Source organism: Protopterus annectens, chromosome 1.part2 (assembly GCF_019279795.1).
Source record: "Protopterus annectens isolate FY-2018-M chromosome 1.part2, PAN1.0, whole genome shotgun sequence".
NCBI classification, from domain to species: Eukaryota; Metazoa; Chordata; order Ceratodontiformes; family Protopteridae; genus Protopterus; species Protopterus annectens.
In genome coordinates, this window is record NC_056727.1 from 471,652,053 (window position 1) to 471,674,811 (window position 22,759).

General features: G+C 39.3%; 1 protein-coding gene across 1 annotated transcript in view; it reads right to left on the bottom strand.

The window, feature by feature from the left end:
• RALGAPA2 (Ral GTPase activating protein catalytic subunit alpha 2) overlaps window positions 1-22,759 on the bottom strand; it is a 4,189,194-nt gene that overhangs the window by 1,491,291 nt on the left and 2,675,144 nt on the right. The window contains exon 33 of the mRNA XM_044060158.1: window positions 13,003-13,074. Coding sequence (XP_043916093.1) covers window positions 13,003-13,074 — 72 coding nt within the window. The remainder of the gene's footprint in view (window positions 1-13,002; window positions 13,075-22,759) is intronic.

Consider the following 22,759-nt stretch of genomic DNA (forward strand, 5'->3'; position numbering starts at 1 on the left):
GTAGCATGTAGGTTTCTGACAACTAGACTGTTGTTATGAGTGTTTGTATGTTAGAGTATTGCATCCAGAGACACTGTATATATACAACATACTCTGTTTCGTTGAGGATTAAATGGTTGTCAGTGAATATTAAACAATGTTACATGGCAACTGGCTGTAGAGAAACTGGGAAAGTACATATCCATGATGTCTGATCCTTTACTGGGTAACCTACAAGGGTGCACTGCACAAGGGGTACCTTTGGGGCTAGAAACTAGACTAGGGTTTATAATTCAAGGGCAGTGTTCCTCAATGTATAAAATAGCTGCTCTATGCTACTCAATGCAAAGTAGTTGTTCTACACTCACCAAGTTACTGGTACAATTTTAGAGGTGGTTTTATAGTAAACATTTGGTTTCTAGGTGTCTACATCTATACAGGGCAATAGAAACCACTACTGCATGGTGGGCAGCAGTATGCAAATGCGCCAAATTTATACAGGAACTCAAAACTCAGGAAACTCACTTTTAACACAACAAAGCAAAAACACCAACTCAAAGGATGTATAAGACAAAAAATCCACAAAATAACATCTACAGAAGGCACGCCAGTCAAGGGAATACTTATTTAGTGCTTTCATCCAAAGTCTTCATCAGAATAAAATGACAAAAATGTCAACCAACCTTATATACTGTTCTACATACTCAATTAAACAACTGATGGAACAATCAAAAATGTAAAATCTAAAAACTTCAGCAAAGCAACTTTTAAAGCAACATTACACAATATGACACATACTTATAAAAAGCACTTAATACATGATTCCAGGATGCTTATCTGCTTGTAACCTAAGCAGCCAAAAAGTTTCTCTCCTCATTGTATGGCAACATCTAAAAAATGTACATCAGTGCATAAACAGTTAAAGTCTAAAAAGTAAGTAGTATCATTAATATTTGAAACAAAAGCAGTAACAGCACCTAATTTAGCATAAGTAATAATAAAATAAATCATCCACAAATCTAAAATATTTAATTACATGCGCTTTGAAGAAAGGCATATTATACAAATATTCTACCTCGCACCACCCCATGACAATACTGGAGAAGGAGGGGGCCACTGTTGTCCCCATCTCAATGCCTCTTTTTTGACGGTAAACCTAACCATTAAACATGAAAAAAATATATTTTCAAGCATGACTTCCATAAGTTCACAAATAGTACTACTATAGGAGATAAATTTCACAAGATACAGTCTCAAAAAAATCAACACCTTCTACCCATGGTATGCTAGTATACAGAGACTTCATACAAGGTGATCATATTAATATCCACTTTGTCAGTATTTAACCTGTGCAAACCATCCAAAAAACAGCACACGTCTCCTGTATAACTATTTAATTTCTGGACGAGGGGATTTAAAAAAATAAACTAAAAAGACAGAAATGTGTTCAGTGACACTGTCTTTAGCAGACACAACAGGACTAAAACCCAGAATGTATGTTTCACTGTGAAATTTAGGAAACTCAACAAATAAGAATTGAAATACTTTTGGCTGAGCAATCAAACAATTAAAATCTGAAATCTTCAACAAAGCAACATTTGTTTCCATCTCATTAACATAAACAGACTGATACATTACAACAAGGCTACTACCCTTGTCAGCTTTCATGAAGTGCAAATCAAACATTTTAAACAATTCAAACAAGGTCTTTTTTCCTGGCAGTTTAAATTGTAGTATTTATTCACAGACTGACTTTGAAACATGCATAAACTATCCTTCTCACATAAATCATAAAATAACCCCACCAAAGCTGGTGATGTGGATTAAATGTGCTCTTCTTTTTAAAAGGACAAATAACATGATCAATAGTCATGAAACAAACAAGACAAACTTAATTTCCTGCAAAACAACCTCAGGTCTACTAATGTTTGGCTTAAATTTACTCTACATGAAGGTACAAAAGACAAAGTTTTCTTAAGAACTGCAGTTTGTTCGGTACTGAACTGTTGACTGGAACATTATTAAAATAGTAGGCAATGAACCTAGATTTATAGTTAAGAAGGTTAAGTTTTTAAAAGCAATACTTAGAAACAGACAATATTATAGCCAAGACTGCTAAGACGTGATAAAAATCCTGGCATGTATAGATGTGTTTTTTGTAATATGTGCCCTTTTATTTTGCAGGGTTCTTCAGAATTTTTGACTCGTAGAAATAAGCACATAATAAGTAACAGTTAGTTTAATTGTGATTCCTCTGGTATTATTTATATTGCAATCTGCTCTAGCTGCCAGTCTTTTATACAGGTATGTCTACAAGAAAATTAAAAGTGAGATTAAGGGAACATCTGTATAGTATTAAACGCTGTGAAATCAACAATGCTCTTTATAAATATTCTACTGTATATGCAGATTTCAAACAGTTTAATGTTTCTGTGTTACATTCAGTCCCTAGGGATGTAAGGGGTGATGATTATAAAAAATTTGCTTTTCAGGAGAGACTTTTTGGCAGCATAGGCTACAAGAAGGTAAGCATCCTGGAATCCATGACAGCATTTGTAATTAAGTGCTTATTTATTTATTTATTTTACATTTGTTGACCGGGATAGTCCGACTGAATACATGTCCATTTTCAGCAGAGGCCCGGGGAGAAAAGCTCCAAGGGTAAGCAGATACAGCATTACATAATACCAGCATTACATATTACAAACAGACTATTTACAAAGATTACACAAGTAAGCAAGTTAAACAAGTTTCACAGGTTAGAGTTAATCCAAGCATAAATCAGGATTAAATTAAATTACACAGTAAAATGGTTAACAGATTTTTACACATTTATTCACAGACTGACTTTGAAACATGCATAAACTATCCTTCTCACATAAATCATAAAATAACCCCACCAAAGCTTGTGATGTGGATTAAATGTGCTCTTCTTTTTATAAGTAGGTATATGTGTTATATTGTGTAATGTCGCTTTAAAAGTTGCTTTGTTGAAGATTTTAGATTTTAATTGTTTAATTGAGTATGCAAGAACAGTACATAAGACTGGTTGACATTTTGTCATTTTATTCTGATGAAGTCTTTGGACGAAAGTGCTAAATAAATATTTTCTTGACTGGAGTACCTTCTGTGGATGTTATTTTGTGGAAAGTGGCTTTTAAGTTCTCTGGCTACTAAACTGACTACACGTCCAGCTTTCTTGTGTATTTCCCAACTTAGGACAAAGCAGGCCATCACCTACTGTCACTGGATGGAGTATCCTAGAATTCCTAATGTAAAAGCACAAAAAAGATTGCTTGAGAGCATAATGCTACCACAAAACAATTTAACCAACCTACCTGGACAAGGCGATTTAAGTATTCGGGACCTTTAAAGTGTTTTAAAGTGTAAAATCAACAAATAAAACAAAAATAAAGCAGTAGCACTTTAAAACAGTTAACTGAAGTGAAAAATAAAATAAATCTCTTATTTGCCAAGAATAAAAACAAATTAATTCAGGACCCTCCCAGATTGTGACAAGGGTGGCAAGCAGATGACAGCTATTGGAAAAATGAGACCATTTACAGTAAAGGAAGTTTACTCAAACACCAGCTTGCTGGGTGGGCACGCAGTAGTATGGATCTAGGGAAAACAGTGGGTGGGAAAAATAGTTACATAGCTTACACAACAGACAATAACAATGAAAGAGGGCAGGGAGGGGACTTTGGAAGTCAGATTATCATAAGGGGTAGACGCCAGAGACACAGCGTTTTAAAACCACAAAAATAAAAGAGTAGGAGGGCTGGGGAAAAAATCAAGAAGCAAACTAGCTAGAGAGGGATCTAATCAAATAAAGCCAATATTGTATCTCTAGTCCTATGATTCTGAGCTACAGGTCAATGACCTCAAGTAGGTTAGAATTTCAGAAAGTTTAGCTTAATGTCTCAGTCAGTCTGTGGCAGACACAAAGAACAGGGGAGAGGAAAGGCACTGGAATGCAACTTTTTTAAACAGAATATATGACAGTTGCATCAAAACTGAAATATAAACAGATGTAAAAGCAGTGTAGCACCATGCCTCTCAATTGTCTAGATTTTCGCACAATGTCCAGGTTTTTGCCTCATACTTTTGGTCTGTTCCTCATAAAATCTGTGATTTTCTCTACTTCTGTAGCAAATCTGTGAAGACTGAATTCACTAAATAATGACAGGCATTTGAGTTTCAGACTACACCTCTTTCCAAAAATGCATGGTAACAGAATATTTTATTCTAGCAACTTTCTAAGTTTATAAGAGCAAATTTTATAATTTGTCCTCCCATTATTTTTGGCTGTGTCCTGATTTTTTGTGCTAAAGGTTGAGAGCTATGTGCAGAACCAGTACCGGAGCAGAATTCACAATATTCTTATTGCTGCAATTCTACTACAGTCTAAGGCACCAGACTATGCAGAAATTTACCAGTAACATTGTTTATGGAAAAATGCATTAATAAATGATTAAATGATGCTCAAATCTGAAAGCAGTTTACAGTTCTGCCACAGCTGTGAATGAAACTTCAAGACTATGGTCCCCGAGATGATATGAAATACAAACAGCTAGTTCTTCCAAGTAATTCTACTTATGCAGATAGACATTCAGTACAATGTATAAACAATGCTAAGATTTCGAAGTAATTCACAATTTTCCCACAACTGCAAATGAAGCTAAAAGACTAAGGTCCTAGAACAAACAAACAAACTAAATGGCTCCACTCTCTCTCACCATTCCTCAATATACACACATGAGTTCTCCAAGGATCCATACTGGGACCTCTCCTTTTTAGCATATTCATTAATGACTTCCACTCCATCCTCCCCCTAAATCCTGTAATACAATACACAGACGACTCAACCATTATCTGCATTGCTGATTCTGCTAACAAACTCCTAGCTAGGGACCCAACATGCATGCTTTCTCAATCACTGAGGAATGGATGAACAACCATCTAGCCCTTAACCCCAGCAAAACTAACCTGTTTCTATTCACCCCCCAAAAAATCAACCCTCCCCTAAATAGAGCAGATTTTAATATTTATTCACAAAACAAAACCTTCATTAGACCAGTATCACAAACTAAACTTCTAGGAGTTATAACAGACGTACACTTAACCTTCAATGTACACATCCAAAACTGCATCAAAAAAAAACATTAGAAACTAGGCACCCTCTATAAACATAAACTATACATCACACCCACCACTAGACAAACCCTTGCACTATCCTATTTGCTTCCTTCACTTTTATACAGTGCCCATTTGTTCACTAACATTCAAAGCTCCTTAAAATCCAAGATCGAGTCCTGTTATAACAAGGCTGCCAAGGTTCACTACCAACAAAACTTACTCCTCCCATCACTGCATCTCCCTACGCAAACTAAAATGGCTCAAACTGCTCCATTATCTAACCTACTTGCAGTTAACCACAGCTTACAATATCATTACCAAACCTTCCAAATGCCCATCCCTCACCTCCCTGTTTAATCTTCATAAGCCCTCTCGACAACTCAGATCTGAAAATCAATTCCTTCTAAAAGTACAAATACCCAGTCTAGCAGTTGGTCAATCTCTCTACTCATATACTGTTGCTAAAACTTGGAATTCCCTACCCAGCTCTATCAGAACTACTTCCAATCACATGTCCTTCAAAAAATCTCTAAAACAGCATCTCTTAGCCCTATGGCAATGTACATGTGGCTACGACTACAGAGGATTATCCCCCACATGATCTCACTAACTTTTTTTCTCCCCTCTGCTTAACAGTTATGCGTCTTCACTCTACTGTATCCAAAGCAGATGATATATTTATTGTACTTTGTATATAATGTATAATGCCTTTGTTATTCTAGCTAGAAATTTATGATAAGATTGTATGTCTGTTTTTTAAGTTATCTCTCTATGTATGTAGAAAATGTGATTGTATTTAAATTTCTTTTGTATGTGGAGCTTTTCTCCTTGGGCCTCCAGTGAAAATGGGCACTTGTTGGCCCAGTGGACCATCCCGGCAAACAAATGCAAATAAATAATAAATACAATAAAATAAAAAATGCAAACAGATAACTTTTTTGGCTAAAATATGGAAAAAAAAAAAAAAAACGTTTCAAGTGCAGACCATCAATAGATCCTGGGAACTACAGACTTATTAGTCAGACAAGTCTCAAAAGCAGAGCCATGGAAAGGATTAGCAATGACAAAGAAAATGGAGAATACTAAATACATATTGTTTACCTTTTAACAAAGATGCAGGCCGGGGAATTCTAATGCTGAACATAGGACAACTGGCCCAGAATTCTCTGCAATCAAACTGCACCAAAGGCTACTAGCACAGCCAGGAAGGGAGCCAGAATAAGGGTCTGCAGAACAGCACAGTTTTAAGTTAAGTTAGCAGGAATACTTTGCTACTCTCAAAAAATAAACAAAAAAAAAAAAAAATCTGTATTTAAACAGGGGACACTAGCTATATTTACCAATACATTTAAGTGTGTGGCAAGTCAATTAATTAAATGAAAATAAATAAATAAATAAAAAAGATACCTCTATTTTAGCTATTATCATCAAACCCCTTTGTTCTCATTTTCTACATGGGGTCGGGGTGTCATGTTGGGTCCCTATTACTTCATCAAATGGCATTTTGGACGGCATTTTATCAAATATGCCATTCATCAAACCATTCTGACTGAGAACGCATTATGGTGGAGATTTGGAAATTTGCCCTTTCCCCACTGTACTGCAATCTCGGAGTTAATATATATATAATTGGGGGGGGTGCCGTTCCCCGCCCCCCCCAAGAGGGAAGTCCAATGAAATGTCTTTTGATGATCCAATTCTTCAGTGAAGTAATAAAAACCCGTCATGTCAATTGTTGCCACCTCTGATTCGGAGCTACTCGCCTACCTTCTTCAAAAGTCATTCGCAGCTGTCACAGGTTTTCTTTCATGCAATCCAAAAACACATGGCTAAACATCCTCATCTTCTCTTGCTTTCTTCTCCTCTCAACCAAATCTACTTCATCAAATTGTTTTCAGCTTTCCTGCATGAGATAGAACCACCATAGTCTGTTCTCCTTGGCCATCTTTTCAACTAGGACTACTTTGGCTTCTGCTCTGTTTTCCTCACTTCATCTGTCTCACACTGTGCATCCTACTACTGGTCTTAGGCACTTATTCTCCATCACATTAACCCTGCTTAGCTAATCTACCATCACTGCTAAGGTTTATGTTCTAAATAGAAATTACTGGTTGCATCATTGTTCTAAAAACCTTAATTTTCAGCTTCTATGGCATTCATCTGTTACACACTACCTCTAACAACTTGTGCCAGTTGGCTGCAATACCTCTGATTCTAGCTCTAACCTCCTCATTCAGACTTCTCTCCTCCTCAGGCATACCTCCCAGATCTAGAAGCTGCTAACGTGTTCCACCATTTTCCCTTCTATCTCAGTCATTACCTTCTTATGATTTCCCCTATTTAATGCCATGACTACTGCCTCAGCAGTACTGTTTCATCCCAAATATCTTCAGGTTTGCACATCAAGTTCAGCATGTACCTGTATTGGCACACTACCTTCCTAAAACAACCTTGTTGATCTGTCACATCTGAATTCTTTGCTGACATAATCCATTAACCTTTATGAACAGGACAGGACTTAAAGTTGAACCCTGATGCACAGCCACTCCCCTCTGGTTACCCTGAGAGTCCAAGCACTGTTTGCACTTGTGTCATCAGGTGCTTGTTTACAATCTTCACTGGTGGTGGTGCTGCGGTAGCTTTGTCGCCTCACAGTAAGACGCTGTCCGGTTCGATTCTCAGTTAGAGCGTCTTCTGCGTGGAGACATGCGTGAATGGGCGTACCTTCGTTGAAGGTTGTGTGTCAGGCCTGGCAAGCCGGTACGTAAAAATCAACTGCCAATCATTAGCGGACCGGAGTTCCGCTGTGGTGACCCCTAACTGGGAAAAGCCGAACGACACAAACAAACTAATTATAACAGTGTTTCTGGGATTTCAAAGCATCGCAGGACTACCTATATCATCTTTGTTTAAATCACAATTTGCCTTTGTTGTCTAATGATCATCAGCTTCCTCTTGGTCAATTAACCCATTCATTCCCCATCACTAAAGTAAGGGTCAACTGGGAAGAGGCAGTTATTAAGACAGTCACATTAGGGGTGGTAAGAGCGTTTCTTGTTCTTTTTTTTTTTTGGCCTTACCATCCCCATGAATGGCCAACTTGCAGAGATGGAGGACATGAAATGGTCAATGTTGCAAGCAAGCAGCCTTGTCTCTTCCCCCTCAAGGGATGGGGAAATAGCTGCCTTGGTCTCCAGAGGGTAAATCACACTTTCACATAGGCTCCTCAAGCACCCACTGCTCTCCTCACACCCTTGGAGAGGCAAGTAGGCCATGCCTGTTCACTCCTCTCTTTCCTTCTCTGCCCAGCTTCTCCAGTGCCAGGGCTGATGATCAAACCCTGGTGACCTGGGTTGGAGTAAGGTCTCTGTTCTGCTGTGCCAAGTAAATCTGTTTTCCTGGCACCATGAATTTTCCAGTGATGCAAGTCTATGAATTCTCAGCTGGGCTTTTTCCTCACCTCAATCGTTTTTCCCGCTGTCTGTCTCATTGCAAACATCAGGTTTGTTGTGCTGCATCCTGATCTAAATTCAAGTTGATTATCGCCCTTCTAACTTTCTACCATTCTGCATATTTACCATTTATCCCATCCAAACATTTTATGCAGTGGGGCAGGAGTTTGATACCTTTGTACTCCCCAAAAATGTGAAAATCTACAATTGTTGCTATACACTGTCATGAGAAAATACTTGTTCTCCAATCATCTGAAATACATATCTCTTTCCACACATAATAATCGTCAGTAGACATTCCTCCTTGAACACCAAATAATCTTGATGTCATCAAATCATGTTATTTGCCCTGGACTTCATTTTCCTTTATATACTATACTCCTTCTAGAGAATGTTCTACTTCATCTTTCATGGTTGACTCTGCATGCAGTACTCCTTTCTTTTTCTCTTCTTTTTCTTTTAGTCACTAGTAAGTTTTAACTTTAGGTTCAAATGAACATATATATCGAAAGTAAAAGCAGAGGTCATTTTACAATTTATTATCAATTGTGGATGCCGGAATATAGTTACTGAGCAATATGTATTTTAATATGGCTGGGGGGAAGAGGGGAGGGCAGCTGGAAGTAGACCTGCTTGGAAGTCTGTGCTTTTATAATGACATGGACAGAGGAAGGTATTAGTCAGTCAGAGATCATCTTGTTTATTTGGTAACTAGTGGGAAGCTTCTTTTCAGGGGCAACACAGAAACACTGTCTGATTAAGTGACTTACTCAGAAGTTCCACAGTAGGCAAATGCAGGCGGAGTGAATCTAACTCAGAACTTGAGGATAAAGAATCAAGTATGTTAGCAGCACACAAACTTGGTCTGCACTAACCGCCAGGAAAAAAAAAAGAAAATTAAGTTGAAAAGAATGTCCATATAAAGAAAACTAGAAGCCTTTTGCCTGCAGTACCCTTGCTACCATTGGCAGTACTCAGGAGAACTCTCTGGAGGGACCGGAAAGGTGGAGCAACAATTTGCTCTGACAGTGGAGTACTCCCAAGTCACAGCACACAAACCTCAACAGCACAAAAAGACCAACGGACGTTATCAAGTGCCGACAGTGCATTGCATCAAAAAGTAAACAATTCACCTACAGAGCTTCCTGAAAGGGTTTAAGTGCCAATTTTCATACACAGTACCAAGAAACCTTGAGGCAGCAACAACGTTGGCAAACAGAAGGAGACCGTGGAGAACCTTGTGCAATGCACATATCTGGTGAAACTGTGCAGATTCACAACTGCCCAAAACCTTTCTAATTTATTTGGGAAAAGGAAAGGATGCAAATAAAATCTACCTCATCGATCCCATGCAAGTATTATCTTTATAGCTCCTTTGACGAGGAGGAATGGGGATTTTGCCAGCAACTCTTCCAAGAGTGCCTGGTCTGCAGGAAAATATCTTATTAGAGATGCACTTAACAGGTCCAGAACATGACTTTTCTACAGAAAATGCCAAATTTAGTCAAGACAATTAAACATATAAATTGCTTAGGTCGTAACGGCAAATCTAACAGTCACTAAAATACAAGGTAATAATGGTATAAAGGTACACCCCCCTTCCCCACTCAAATCTGAATAAGTAAAAAATTCAGAATTCAATGGAGGAAAGCATACTTTCGTATATACTGATGTGGGTTTCAGAATCATGTCCATGAACAAATGGACTTGTTCAGTGAGATGGAAGGGGTAACAATAGAGGGGTAGGATGCTTGGCACCTTTACTTATCAGGGAGTTGTAAAGAATGAGGGGTAGAGAAGGTTTCCTCATTAAGTTCAAATATATATACACATGCTTTCCCTTCATAATCTCGAAATGCTGAAATCTCAAATTTCAGCATTCTGAGACCATGAAGCTGAAAATGCAGAATGCCGAAAGTGCATAAGAATGAATTTGAATATCTCGAATCTGTGCTTATGTATTTCCGGTACGTTGCATGAAGTGTTTGGCTGGTATGGTGTCTGAAATTGAAGGTGAGTGAGTGAGTGTTTGTGTGTGTTTTTGTATGCTCTATGTGTGGGTACGGGTAGGGAGGTGTAAGTACAAGTGTGAGTGTTGGATTTGTTGGTGTTTGTGTATGTGTGATGTGTATTTGTGTGCGAGCAAGTGTAGAATGCTGTGGTGTGAGTTTTTTTTTCGTTATGTGCGATCTTGGAGTTGGTATATATAAGTGGGGGTTGTGGGGGGGCTGCACCCCATTATTAGTGCAGGGGGCTTGCCCCCCTGCTTATATGTAGTGTAGGGTTGTGTGGTTTGTGTGCTGTGGGTGGAATGGTGTGTGTGTTATGTGGTGTATGGTGTGTGTATGTTCGAGACTGTGTGATTCATGATTGTGGGTTTCAGGATATTGAATGGTTCGGCTTCATAGTTTTGAAATGCTGAAACCATATATATATATATATATATATATATATATATGTATACATATACACACATACACACACACACCCTTATACACATATATACCTACACGCGCGCACACAAACATTCACCCATCCACAATCCCTTTTTCCCATTTTTGCACATGGAGTTGGGGTGTCACTTCAACAGGGACAATCATCTAGAGCCAAGGTTTATACGGCTAGGTGGCTAGCAGTGTCACAGGTGTTCTTCCACACCACACATTCACATGCACATTCACTCCTATGGCCAATTTAGAGTGTCCAATCCATCTACTGCATGTCTTTGGAATGTGGGAGAAAATTGAAGCACCCAGAGGAATCCCACGTGAATACAGGGTGGACATGTAGACTTTCCACAGAAGGCACCCCAGCCAAGAATCGAACCAGGGAACCTCCTTCTGTGAGATGACAACACTGTCTGCTGCACCACTGTGCCACCTTCACACACACACGTACATTTTATTTATATATATATATATATATATATATATATATATATATATATATATATATATATATACACATATACACACACACACACACACACACACACACACACACAGAAAAAAATGCGTAAAAATGTTACATACACAAAACTTTCAGTACAAAAATGCAAAAAAGACTCAATCAAGCTAAAGTCTTCACTGTCTAATAATGCAAACCTCCTGTAGTGGAGTTCCACGGAATATGTACAAATGACTCCTTAATAAGGACACACCAGTGTTTCAGCTACATGGCTTCTGGATAGCCTTGACTTTTCACTTTTTAAGTCTTCATGGGTACATTCAGACCAATAAAGCCAAACCCCAGTAGCTGCAAACATGTTATGTAATGTCATGTTTCGGACATTTTTGTAATACTCATCAGCACAGCATAAGTGTATGATTTGACTATACTTCAGAAACACATGGATTCAAACTCAGCTGATGTCCATAAACATTAAGGTACCTGCAAAATATCTCAAACAACATCCAAGCAAAGGGTAAAAAGGTTACACAGAAACCATTCAGTACTCAAAAGGACGAATGTGTGTGTGTGTGTGTGTGTGTGTGTGTGTGTGTGTGTGTGTGTGTGTGTGTGGTGTGTGTATTTATATATTTATTTATTTATATATATATATATATATAAATATATATATATATATATATATATATATATATATATATATATATATATATATATATATATATATATATATATATATATATATACACACACACACACATATGTGTGCATGTATATATATATATATATATATATATATATATATATATATATATATATACACATAGAGAGAGAGAGAGGGAGACAGATTATGTATACCTACACACAGATTATTTTTCACTATCCCAATCACACACATACACACAGTTATGTTTCGTCAAGCAAGTCCAGATGACATATATGCTAAAAATGCCTAAAATGCAATCTACAAAACATGAGGAGGAAATGCACTGCTAAGTGCTGGAGAGCCAATACCCTTATGCTAAAGAATACTGTAGGGAGCAGGATTAAGTTGCTTTTCCTCAGGACTTCTGCATGATCCATCATCAAATGTTAACAGAATATGCATGCTGTGTACACACAATATTAAAATTAATTTCTTTTCAAGCAGTGAGTTGTTGAACTCCAGTCTCGCACTTCCTTCCATGTGAGTGAAACTCGTAAATCTCTGATAATCTTGCCAAATGCACAGCAATGTGTGAGCTCCAGATACATACCTAGAAAATGAAAGGAAATTCCGAATGTGGAATAAGCATAGCAAGTAATTCACCCTCACACTCCAATCAAAATGGTGTTAAGGATTATGAAACCACATATTCAAATCTGGATGTTTTCATAAGTACATGTTTTCTGTGATGTCTTTTTCTGTTTCCTTCCCTATATTAAACATGGAAACAAATCTAGATTTTGCCTCTGCTTCTAAACTATCAGTTTCAGTGAAGAAAGACAGACAACTTACACACAATGCTTCTAAATGACTACTCACCATTGCCTGGAATCTAAATTTTTCAGTTCTCTCAACAGTTTAGAATTCTTCTTCATTACATGCAGACTTTTCCTGTAAGCAGATAAAGTATTTTATTTACTTCTTAGCTATACCCACAGTTACTGTAACAGAGTTACACCACTTGCCTTCTACATGCCCTTAACTGTGAATCCCAATGTTTTCAGGCCAATTAAGCATAATAATCATAATATAAAAATACACCAATATTTTCTAAACCATAAATGCTAGTAAAATACAAACAAGCAAAAATGTTCTTTTAAAAACTGTTCATGTGAAGGTATCAAAACATCAGAAGTTGGCTTTGTAAAAGAAAACTGATATCAATTATGAACGTTCAGAAGTGCAATTAGAAATAACTTTGCTAAAATGCTCAAAGTATTAATGCAACAGGGCTTTGATCTCTTTCACCTCTAACAGAGGCCCTCACACTTGCAACTTACACAAGTCAATTCCAGGACCACACCACCTTGGAGTAGGGGGAATACTCTAAAATATCACAACTTAATATTTTTTTAAACCAAGTACATCTATTGCACTTCTGCCCAGCACTCTCAGAAGTAATTTTCTTTAGGCTTCTTACTGAACTAAAACCACTGCACTTATTTTGTTCATACGACTCAGAGTTTACAAGGCAGAGTCAGTCCATGAACCATAGTCATGTTGACAATATTCCCCTTCACAGAGTACCTCTTGCCTACAGCAGGGGAAAACAAGTCAAGCTCAGGATGAATTTAAATGTACCCATCTAATCATCATAGTTATCCTTAAAGAAAGCAATGTTATCACTCTTCTACATGCAGTAAAGGATTATTCCACTAACAGAGGAAGTATTGAGTAATAAATCTGTCTTCAAGGTGTTATAATTATTTGCTGATTGAATTTCACATACTATGTTTTGTGGAGGTGTAAGAGACCAGGGAGGTCTGGGTCTTAACTGCATGGACTTCTAGCCATAAATCATCATATGGAGGAGTCTATAAGAAATAAGTAAAGGGTAGCACTTCAAAGCTGTCTCGGTAGCCAAGTGTCTGATATTTTTAATTAGGAACCCCTAAGATATTTCTCTAGCCCTGTGACATGTTTGGATAGATGCATATGAAAAGGATCATTTTATTCTACGAACGGTTTGAACAGGACAGAGTACAGAGAAATTATATTTATTTGGATGAGATACCTTTAGTTATGAATTAGACTAGACAGAAGGATTTAATTGACTTATTTTATGTAACAGTCACAGTAGGCCACTAATAGTGCAAATTTCAAGTTAATCAGACCCCAGATGAAAGACAAGCTGATGAACTATGAAACAATGCCTAAATGGTGGGAAAATTCCAACTTAACTCCTCACTTACAAACTACTAAACTGTTCCTACAGTCCTCCTCTAGCACACATACTTCAATTCGGACAGTACAAACCTATTCACCCAGACACACAATTCCCTAAGCTCAGTTAGAGGTAAAGCAATCTCGCTCACTAGACTCACCAAAGCAATGGGTGAAACAGCCTTCTCAAAACTCGCATCTTCAGCATGAATGTCCCTATTGCAAAAATATATGGAAACAAAAGCGTAACTGAGCAAGAGCGTACTGTGAAATCCTTCTCTTCCTTCACAAAACTGTCATGGAAAGAGACATCTTTGCAGATGTGTACAACCACAGTAGACGTACCTTCTAATGCACGATTTAATAATGTGCTGCATCAGCCCCTTTTTTCAGTTATTATCACAGAATGATCACATCAAGTAATACTTTAAAGACATCCTCCTGCAGAAAAAGGCCAACAAGGATGGGAGAAATGCCTCCTAAAACATGACTTAAGGCATGTGGTCTCAAACTTTCACCCTGAAAAGGACAAGCACTACAGGAAGACTAAGCAAATGCAACAAATCTCCACTTAAGTTTTTTCAATTACAACCATGAGGTTTGCTGCAAAGTGGGAAAAGTAGCACCCGTGCACACACCCAAATCAGTCTCAGTCAGCACACCAAATCTCTTGCTCTGACTGAAAAATGTATACAGTTTTTATCATCAAGTACTGGAAAATATATATTTCATTCAACCAATGATACCACACCTCTCAACTTGTGCAAGAAATCTTAAAGATAAAAAGAATGATGGCACAATGGCCCAAAATTTGGGACAATTTTTAAATATTGCTTTTATAAACTTAAAAATCTTAAAAGGTTTTGCATTGCCATGCACTTTCTAAAGAATATGATCCCTGAAACTCAAAAGTCTGTCACTATTTACCAAATTTAATCCTCAATGATTTGCCAGAAAACCACTAATTTTATAAGGGCAGACGATAAGAGGCAAAAATCTAGGCATTTGGTGAAAATCTGAACGGTTGAGAGGTATGAATGATACACACAGTATTAATGACAAAAACTATGCATATCTAATGACACGCTCACCTAGCTCTGAACTAACAGCACAACAAAAGCACCAAGAAGAATGTCAAAATATGTTACTTGAATTCCACCATAATTTCCCTATAACTTTAAAGTATAAAATGGAGCCATACATAGCAAATGCAAAAATAAATTTTATTTTAAATATAAGTTCAAACATTCAGACTAAACAACAAAACCAAGTAAACAAACGGCAACTGTTTTAGTGAACCATCTAAATCTAACAGTATTACATGTTTGTTGTTTGGCTTTTCGGCTTTTCCCGGTTAGAGGTCGCCACAGCGGAACTCCAGTCCGTTAATGATTGGCGGTTGATTTTTATGGTGCCGAGTTGCCAGCCTGACGCCCAACCTTCAGCGAAGGCACGCCCATTCATGCATGTCTTTCGGAGGCCACTCGACCGAGGGGAGGACATGCAGACTCCATATAGAAAGCACTCCTGCCGAGAATTGAACAGGAGAACCTCTTGCTGTGAGGCAACAACGCTACTGCTGTACCACCGCAGCTTGATATCAGTATTATATGTATACAAGTGAAATTAAGAAATAAGTTAGGGAAAGGACTTTGCAGCCATGCTCACAGCAGAAGAAACCTGTTACGTGTTTCCACAATGACAAAAAAGGTACTTGTATGTGAAAGCTTTATAAGGAAGACAGATCACATAAGAAAAATGGAAAACAGTTTTGCACTGTTACATATATCTTAGTGTCTATACCAAATGCTTCCTAAATCATGATGGCTCAAACTTGTATGGCTACTTCCTTATTATGCCTTCATTCTACATATGGGTGTGATTAGACTTCAGATGTTCAGAGGAAAGCTGCATGCAAGTTTCTTGGACAAGAACTCAACACAAGGCTACGACTTAAATCAAGGTTAAAAAATAAAAACTCAGATAATCGCACCATAAAAGTCAGAAGCAGTCCTGAAATAAATATGTAGCCATGAAAATCTAGTACAAATTGTGTGAAATACTGCACCAATCTACAAACTAGCAGCACTCTGAGCATTCTGTTACAAATTCCACACTTTTGTCCCTATGGTTCTTTATGCCAATGTTTTTTTTTTTGTTAGCTTCAAAACGTAAGAGGAACACTGCTCCTAAGCATTTAAAGGTTAACTGTGATGTAACTCATGTACTATACCACCACAATCCCATCTGGGACAGGCTTAGTACAGCAAGTTTGTAGCTACAGCAAAGGCTAGTGAAAGCTTATATTTACTGATATTTATGTCTAACATTCATACTTTTCCAAAGGGATTGCATGAATGTCAGAGATGCATAATTGTGTTTATTTCTGGAAAAAAAAAATCATATTTTGTTTTTTCTGGGGGTGCAGCTGATAAGTAAATCCAAGACAAAACAAATCCTTTAAAAGAAAATTAGCTTACTAACATTTTTAGTCATTTTTTTCAGAAAATGTTCCGCTAACTTTCTTAGACAGGTCTTCATATTAAGTACATAACTGATAGATTAATACTGCATGCAATGGACTATCCTAGAAAGTGAGTCACAAGTTATACGTGTGTGTACTATAATTCGTATTAAAATGTCCAAGTGAGTCACACTAGTTGAGTGTGCGTGTATGTTACCATTTATAAAGGTCAAAGTAATAGGTTAGTTGCAAAAAGATGGCGATAAATTACAAAAGAGTTCATAATATTTATGTGAACTTTTAAGTCTTTGACAAAATTCAAAAATGCGCTGAGGAGCAAACATGTCCCAAGGATACAAATTAAGATGGTCTAAAATATTACAAATATTCTAAGTATTGAAACATGGGTTCAAACAGTCTGACCGCTAATTCCAGAACAAAACCACAATGCTGTAAAATCAAATATACTATAAGCAGAGGTGTGAAACATTCACCATATGAATCATTCTCAGTAATGAAGTCATACCTTTTTACACAGTGCACAACTGGGTAAATTCATAGCGAAGCAGTAATACTTTTTAACATTAAGTGAAGAGAAGAGGTCAGCTGGTCAGTTTCAGCAAAGATTTTCTTCAGATCCAGTCAGACAGTGACTTGAGCAAAAATCTCCTTTAATAACTAAGAGGGAAACAGGCCTTTAGGACAAACTGCTGCACAGCAGTCACTGACAATAATAAGCAAACAGAATCATGTCAATGGTAGCAGGCAAGGTAAGAGCACAATCATGAGTTTAAAAGTGAAGTAACAATATGAAAAATGATTAAAGGACTCCACTTAGAATCCCAGAAGCCATCCAACAAGACAGAAGCAATAGCAGAAGTACATGAAAATAAAAAAGGGGCAGTGTGATGCTATCAGAAATGACGTGATGCATACCTTTCTGTGTCAAGGCTGAATACAAGTTTAAAAAACAGTACATAATTTGTTAAAAGAAAGCTGCAACCCTCGCACCTTGCATGCATCACATATTTTCTTAAACTTATATGCACTATTGAATTTTACTACTCATATTTTACCCACCACATCTGCAGTGGTAAGTCTCAATTAACCTCCAATTTGTCTGCTTCCCTTACTCCACCAGCTATGATCCCTTCACTGGGTTGGGTTGACAATCAGCCATACTGTTGAGAGTCGGTGCACAATAAAATGTGGGAAAAAAAGAAGTTATGTACTCATCATAACGTTCCATGTTTGTAGTCAATCTTGCCGTTCATTCTTACATATGGGTTCGGAGCCAATCCTCAGCTCTGACTCGGCCGATTACAAAGCTCAAAGTCTCTTAGTTGGCCCGTGGCAAGGTAGGCATCCCATAGTGCACTAGTAAGAATTCCCAGATCTTGTTTGCTGCTGACTATAAAAGTGATAGAAAGGTTATCCACACTAACAACAAAGACGAAAGGTCTCTACCCTACCAAAAGCAATACTATCCTGTCTCCAGATCCCCCAAGGATACACAGATAGGGGGTGGGTTCAAAAGAAGGGTGAGATGGAATACAAACATGGACCGTTATGGTGAGTACATAACTTCTTTATGCTCTGTAGTCCTATCTCGCCTTCATTCTTACATATGGGACAGCGTCCCTAGCACCATTTTCTTGGGTGGCTCACGGGAATATACTCCTCAAAACCGTGGAACCAAAAGAGGCTCTACCTCTTGAGGTCAAATCCAATTTGTAATGAGTAATAAAGGTATGAGGGGTAGCCCAAGTTGCTGCTGCACAAATACTGTCAATTGAAACCCTGACTTGAAAGGCAGCAGATGTGGATAGGGATCTTGTGGAATGAGCATTAATTTTAAATGGAAGGTTCTTTCCATTGGAAGAGTAGGTAAAAGAGATACAGTTGGAAATCCAATTAGATAGAGTTAGTTTAGAGACTGGCAGACCTATCCTAGTTTCAGAAAAGGATACGAACAATTAGTCTGATTTTTTAAGTTCCTTAGTTCTATGTAGGTAGAATTGTAACAGTCTGTGAACATTAAGTTGATGAAATTTATATTCTGCACTGTTTGGATGATTAGGAAAAATACAGGCAGTTCGGTAGTTTGGTTCAAATTAGAATGAGAACAAACTTAGGGGATGAAGGAAGGGTTTGTACGAAGGGAAACTCTGTCTCTATGAAAAATCAAGTAAGGAGGTTTGACTGATGGTGCTTGCAACTCTGACACCCTTCTAGCGGATGTAATAGCTACTAGAAAAATGGTCTTCCAAGACAGAAACTTCAGTTCACATGAATGCGTGGGTTCAAAAGGCGGGGAAGTAAGTTTGGACAGAAAGAAATTTAGATCCCAAGAAGATACAGGTTCCTGAAAGGGAGGTCTCAGTAAGGTAGTGCCTTTAAGGAATGTTTTACACAATCTGTGAGCCATCAGATTAGGCTCATGTTGTCCCAAATGAAAATTGGATATCGCTGCCAGTTGAACTTTAATTGTAGCAGCAGATGATCCCTGATGGAAGAGTTTGGTTAGGAATTCTAACACCAAGGGGATGGATGCTGTGTAGGGATCTACATTTTTCTCTTTTGCCCAGATAGAAAGCCTTCTCCATTTGCTAGCATATAAATTCCTCATGGAAGGTTTGTGGGAAGACATGAGGATATGGGTCACTGCAGGTGAAAAATCATGAAGCCTGACAAGGGATGGAAGTGGAGCAGCCACACTGTCAAGTTGAGGGTGTGGAGGCAGGGGTGAAGGGAACCTGACGTGTGTCAAAAGATCTGGAACTGGATCCAGAGTCCATGGATCGTCTAGGAGATGAGGCCAGAGAAAGGGGAACCAAATCTGACAAGGCCAGTAAGGAGTGATCAGAATAATTTTGCTTCCCAAGGACTTTGTTTTCTGGATCACATTCGATATGAGCGGAAAGGGGGGAAATGCATAAAGAAGTCCTGGAGGCCAATTGTGAACAAATGCATCCCTCAGTAACTCCCCCGGAGGGGGGGATAAGGGAGAAGTAGCTGTTGCATTTGGCGTTGATTGGACTGGCAAACAGATTGCAGCAATTATGTCCCCATTTGCGGAAAATCTGTTCCGCTACTTTCTGTTTCAGAGACCACTCATGCTGCATCAAGATTGCCCTGCTGAGCTTGTCGGCTATCACATTGTTTGTCCCTGAGATATGCGTTGCTATTAGAAAGCGCTGGGAAGATGTCACCCACTGCCAAACACGAGGAGCCTCTCAACACAATGGGTAAGATCTGGTTCCTCCTTGCTTGTTTAGATACCATACCACTGACATATTGTCCGATTGGATTGCTATTGTCCCTAGAGGAAGAAAGTTGTGAAGTGCTTGCAACGCTAGTAGCACCGCTATCATCTCTAGGACACTGATATGCAAAGTGAGCCTCGTGACTTTGCCATGTGCCTTGGACAGTCCTGCCTAGATAATGCACCCCCCCACCCTATCTGGAAGGCATCCGTGGTCACAGTAGCAATGCGTTGGCGAGGAAGGAAGGGTGTTCCTGTCGTCAGTTTATCGGGCTGAAGCCACCAACGAAGGTCCTTTTTGCAAAATTCCTTTATGAGAATATGATGAGACAGAGGCAGTTGTTGAAGAGACCACTGGAAAAAAAACAGCCATTGAAGAATTTGCATATGCAATCTGGCTAGTGGAACTAGAGTTATGGTAGAAGCCACGGTCCCTAAAAGTTTCAACACTGTCTTGGCCTTGACTTTTTGTTGGGGAAGTAAGCTGTATATCTGTTGTCTGAGGTTTTGAATTCTGTCTGCAAGAAGAAGAGCCATCATGGCAACTGTGTCTAGTTCTGCGCCTATAAAAGTCACAAATTGAGAGGGTGACAAGGCAGACTTTTCCCAATTTATCGTAATTCCTAGCTGGATACAGAGCTGGATGGTCGAATCCCTGGCTTGTAGGAGTAGGTGGCAGTCAGGAGCCAGTCGTCCAGGTATGGAAAGACTTGGAATCCACGACGTCTCAAGTGAGCTGTCACTACAGCCACGCATTTGGTGAACACCCTGGGCGCTGTGGTGAGACCAAAGGGCAGAGCACAAAACTGGTAATGACTGGCTCCCAGCCAGAAGCGTAGATAACTCCTCGATGCTCTGTCCATTTTGATGTGGTAGTATGCATCTTGGAGGTCTATGGAGCACATCCAATTGTCTTTCTCTAATAGAGGGAGTACAGACTGCAGGGTTACCATTCGGAACTTGGACTTCTGTACTGATTCGTTTAGTTTGCTGAGGTCCAAAATGGGCCTCCAGTCCCCTGTTCATTTTGGCACTAAAAAGAATCTGGAGTAAGTTCCGAATCCTATCTGGTCTGCGGGAATGGTTTGGATGACTCTCTTTGAAAGCAACTTTTGAACATCTATGGTTACTTGATCCCTATGATTAGGTGGAACCATCTGGGATCTTCTTGGGGGTGTGGGGTGGAAGAAAAAAGGGTATACCCACTTGTCTTGGATGATGATGAATCAGGCTTATGAATACAAAGATAAGCGACACCTGACTGGCTCCAGAAAAGCACAGCCAGGCCCCACATCAGGAATGCTGATAGGGACGGCCACGAAAGGAATCACGGCCACCCTGTTTTTGCGGACCCCCCCTGCCTCTAGAGTGATGTCTACCATTAGCTCCTCCTCCTCTGAAGGAGGAATCACCCTGTGCATACAGGAACAATCTGTGGGATTTCTTGAACCACATTTTTCCGCCTCTCTGACCCTTGGGATATGGTCTAGAAGGGATGGTAAAACGTACTCCCACAGCAGAGAGAGTTATTCCTTCCTGTTCGCACCTGGTGAGTGTATCTTTTACCTTTGGTCCAAACAAAGAGGAACTGTTGAACGGGGTGTTGGTAAAAGTAGATTTGAAGGGCTCCGCAAAATTGCAAAAGCGCATCCAGGAGTGTCGCCTAAGGAAAACCCCTGAACCCGCTGCCCTACTTGCTCCATCTGCTGCATAGGAGGATCAGCTTCATAGAGGAGTTAACAATGGAGTTTAGGGTGGACAACTGTGCAGTAACTTTCTCAAGGACTCCTTCAGTTGATGTACCTTGGAGAGCATCTCCAAGCTCCTTTAGGAGACCTCTTTGAAGCCTAGTGAAATGTGTGAGGTAATTCAGTGTTCTGAGAATAAAAGCCGCTGAAGAGAAGACACGATTCCCATATCTATCCATCGTTCGAGACTCCTTGTTCGGCAGATGGACAGATGTAGAAGTCTCCACTAGTTCCTTCTTTGTGGCTGCCGCCGCCACCATGGCATCTACAGGCACACCTTTGGTCAAGTACTCTTTCTCTTTGGGAGCTGAGAGAAATCTGTTAGGTCTTCTGGGGACTGGTTCCACGGCATCGGGAGTTTCCCACACCTTTCAACTAACTAGGTCCAGGAGCTCATCAAAAGGTGGACACCACCAAGAGGCTGAAGGTTGAGACCCGAAAGCCTTCAGGTACACTGACTCCTCATCAGAAGGGGTGACAGTGGGACAGCCGCCTCTCTGCTTTGGGATCTCTAAGATATCTACAAAGGAGATATCATCAGAGGATGACCTGGGGGACCCTTTTGACTCCTCGAGGTCAGTGTCTGAGGTAATGGACTCATCCGGGGAGTCTACATGCTTCCTCTTGCATGTTCTCTTCCAAGGGGGCTCCTCAGAAGGGTATTCTGGGGAGGTCTCGGAAGACTGGTGCTCACCCAACAGGGGCTCCTGAGGCTGCGGGTCTCTGCTGTCGAGAAAGAGAGAGAGAAGGTGCTGAGACAGAGGTTGGTGCTTGAGGGGGAAGCGTATCGGTACCCTTGTGCAGAGCTGATGACTGAGACAGCACGCTCTTCATCATCTTGAATGTAGATCTCTCCTGCTCCGAGGACAGCCCTGGTTCTGAGGAAACTGAGGTAGTCCTTGGCTCCAAAGCGATCGGCTCCAAGACGGATGTGGG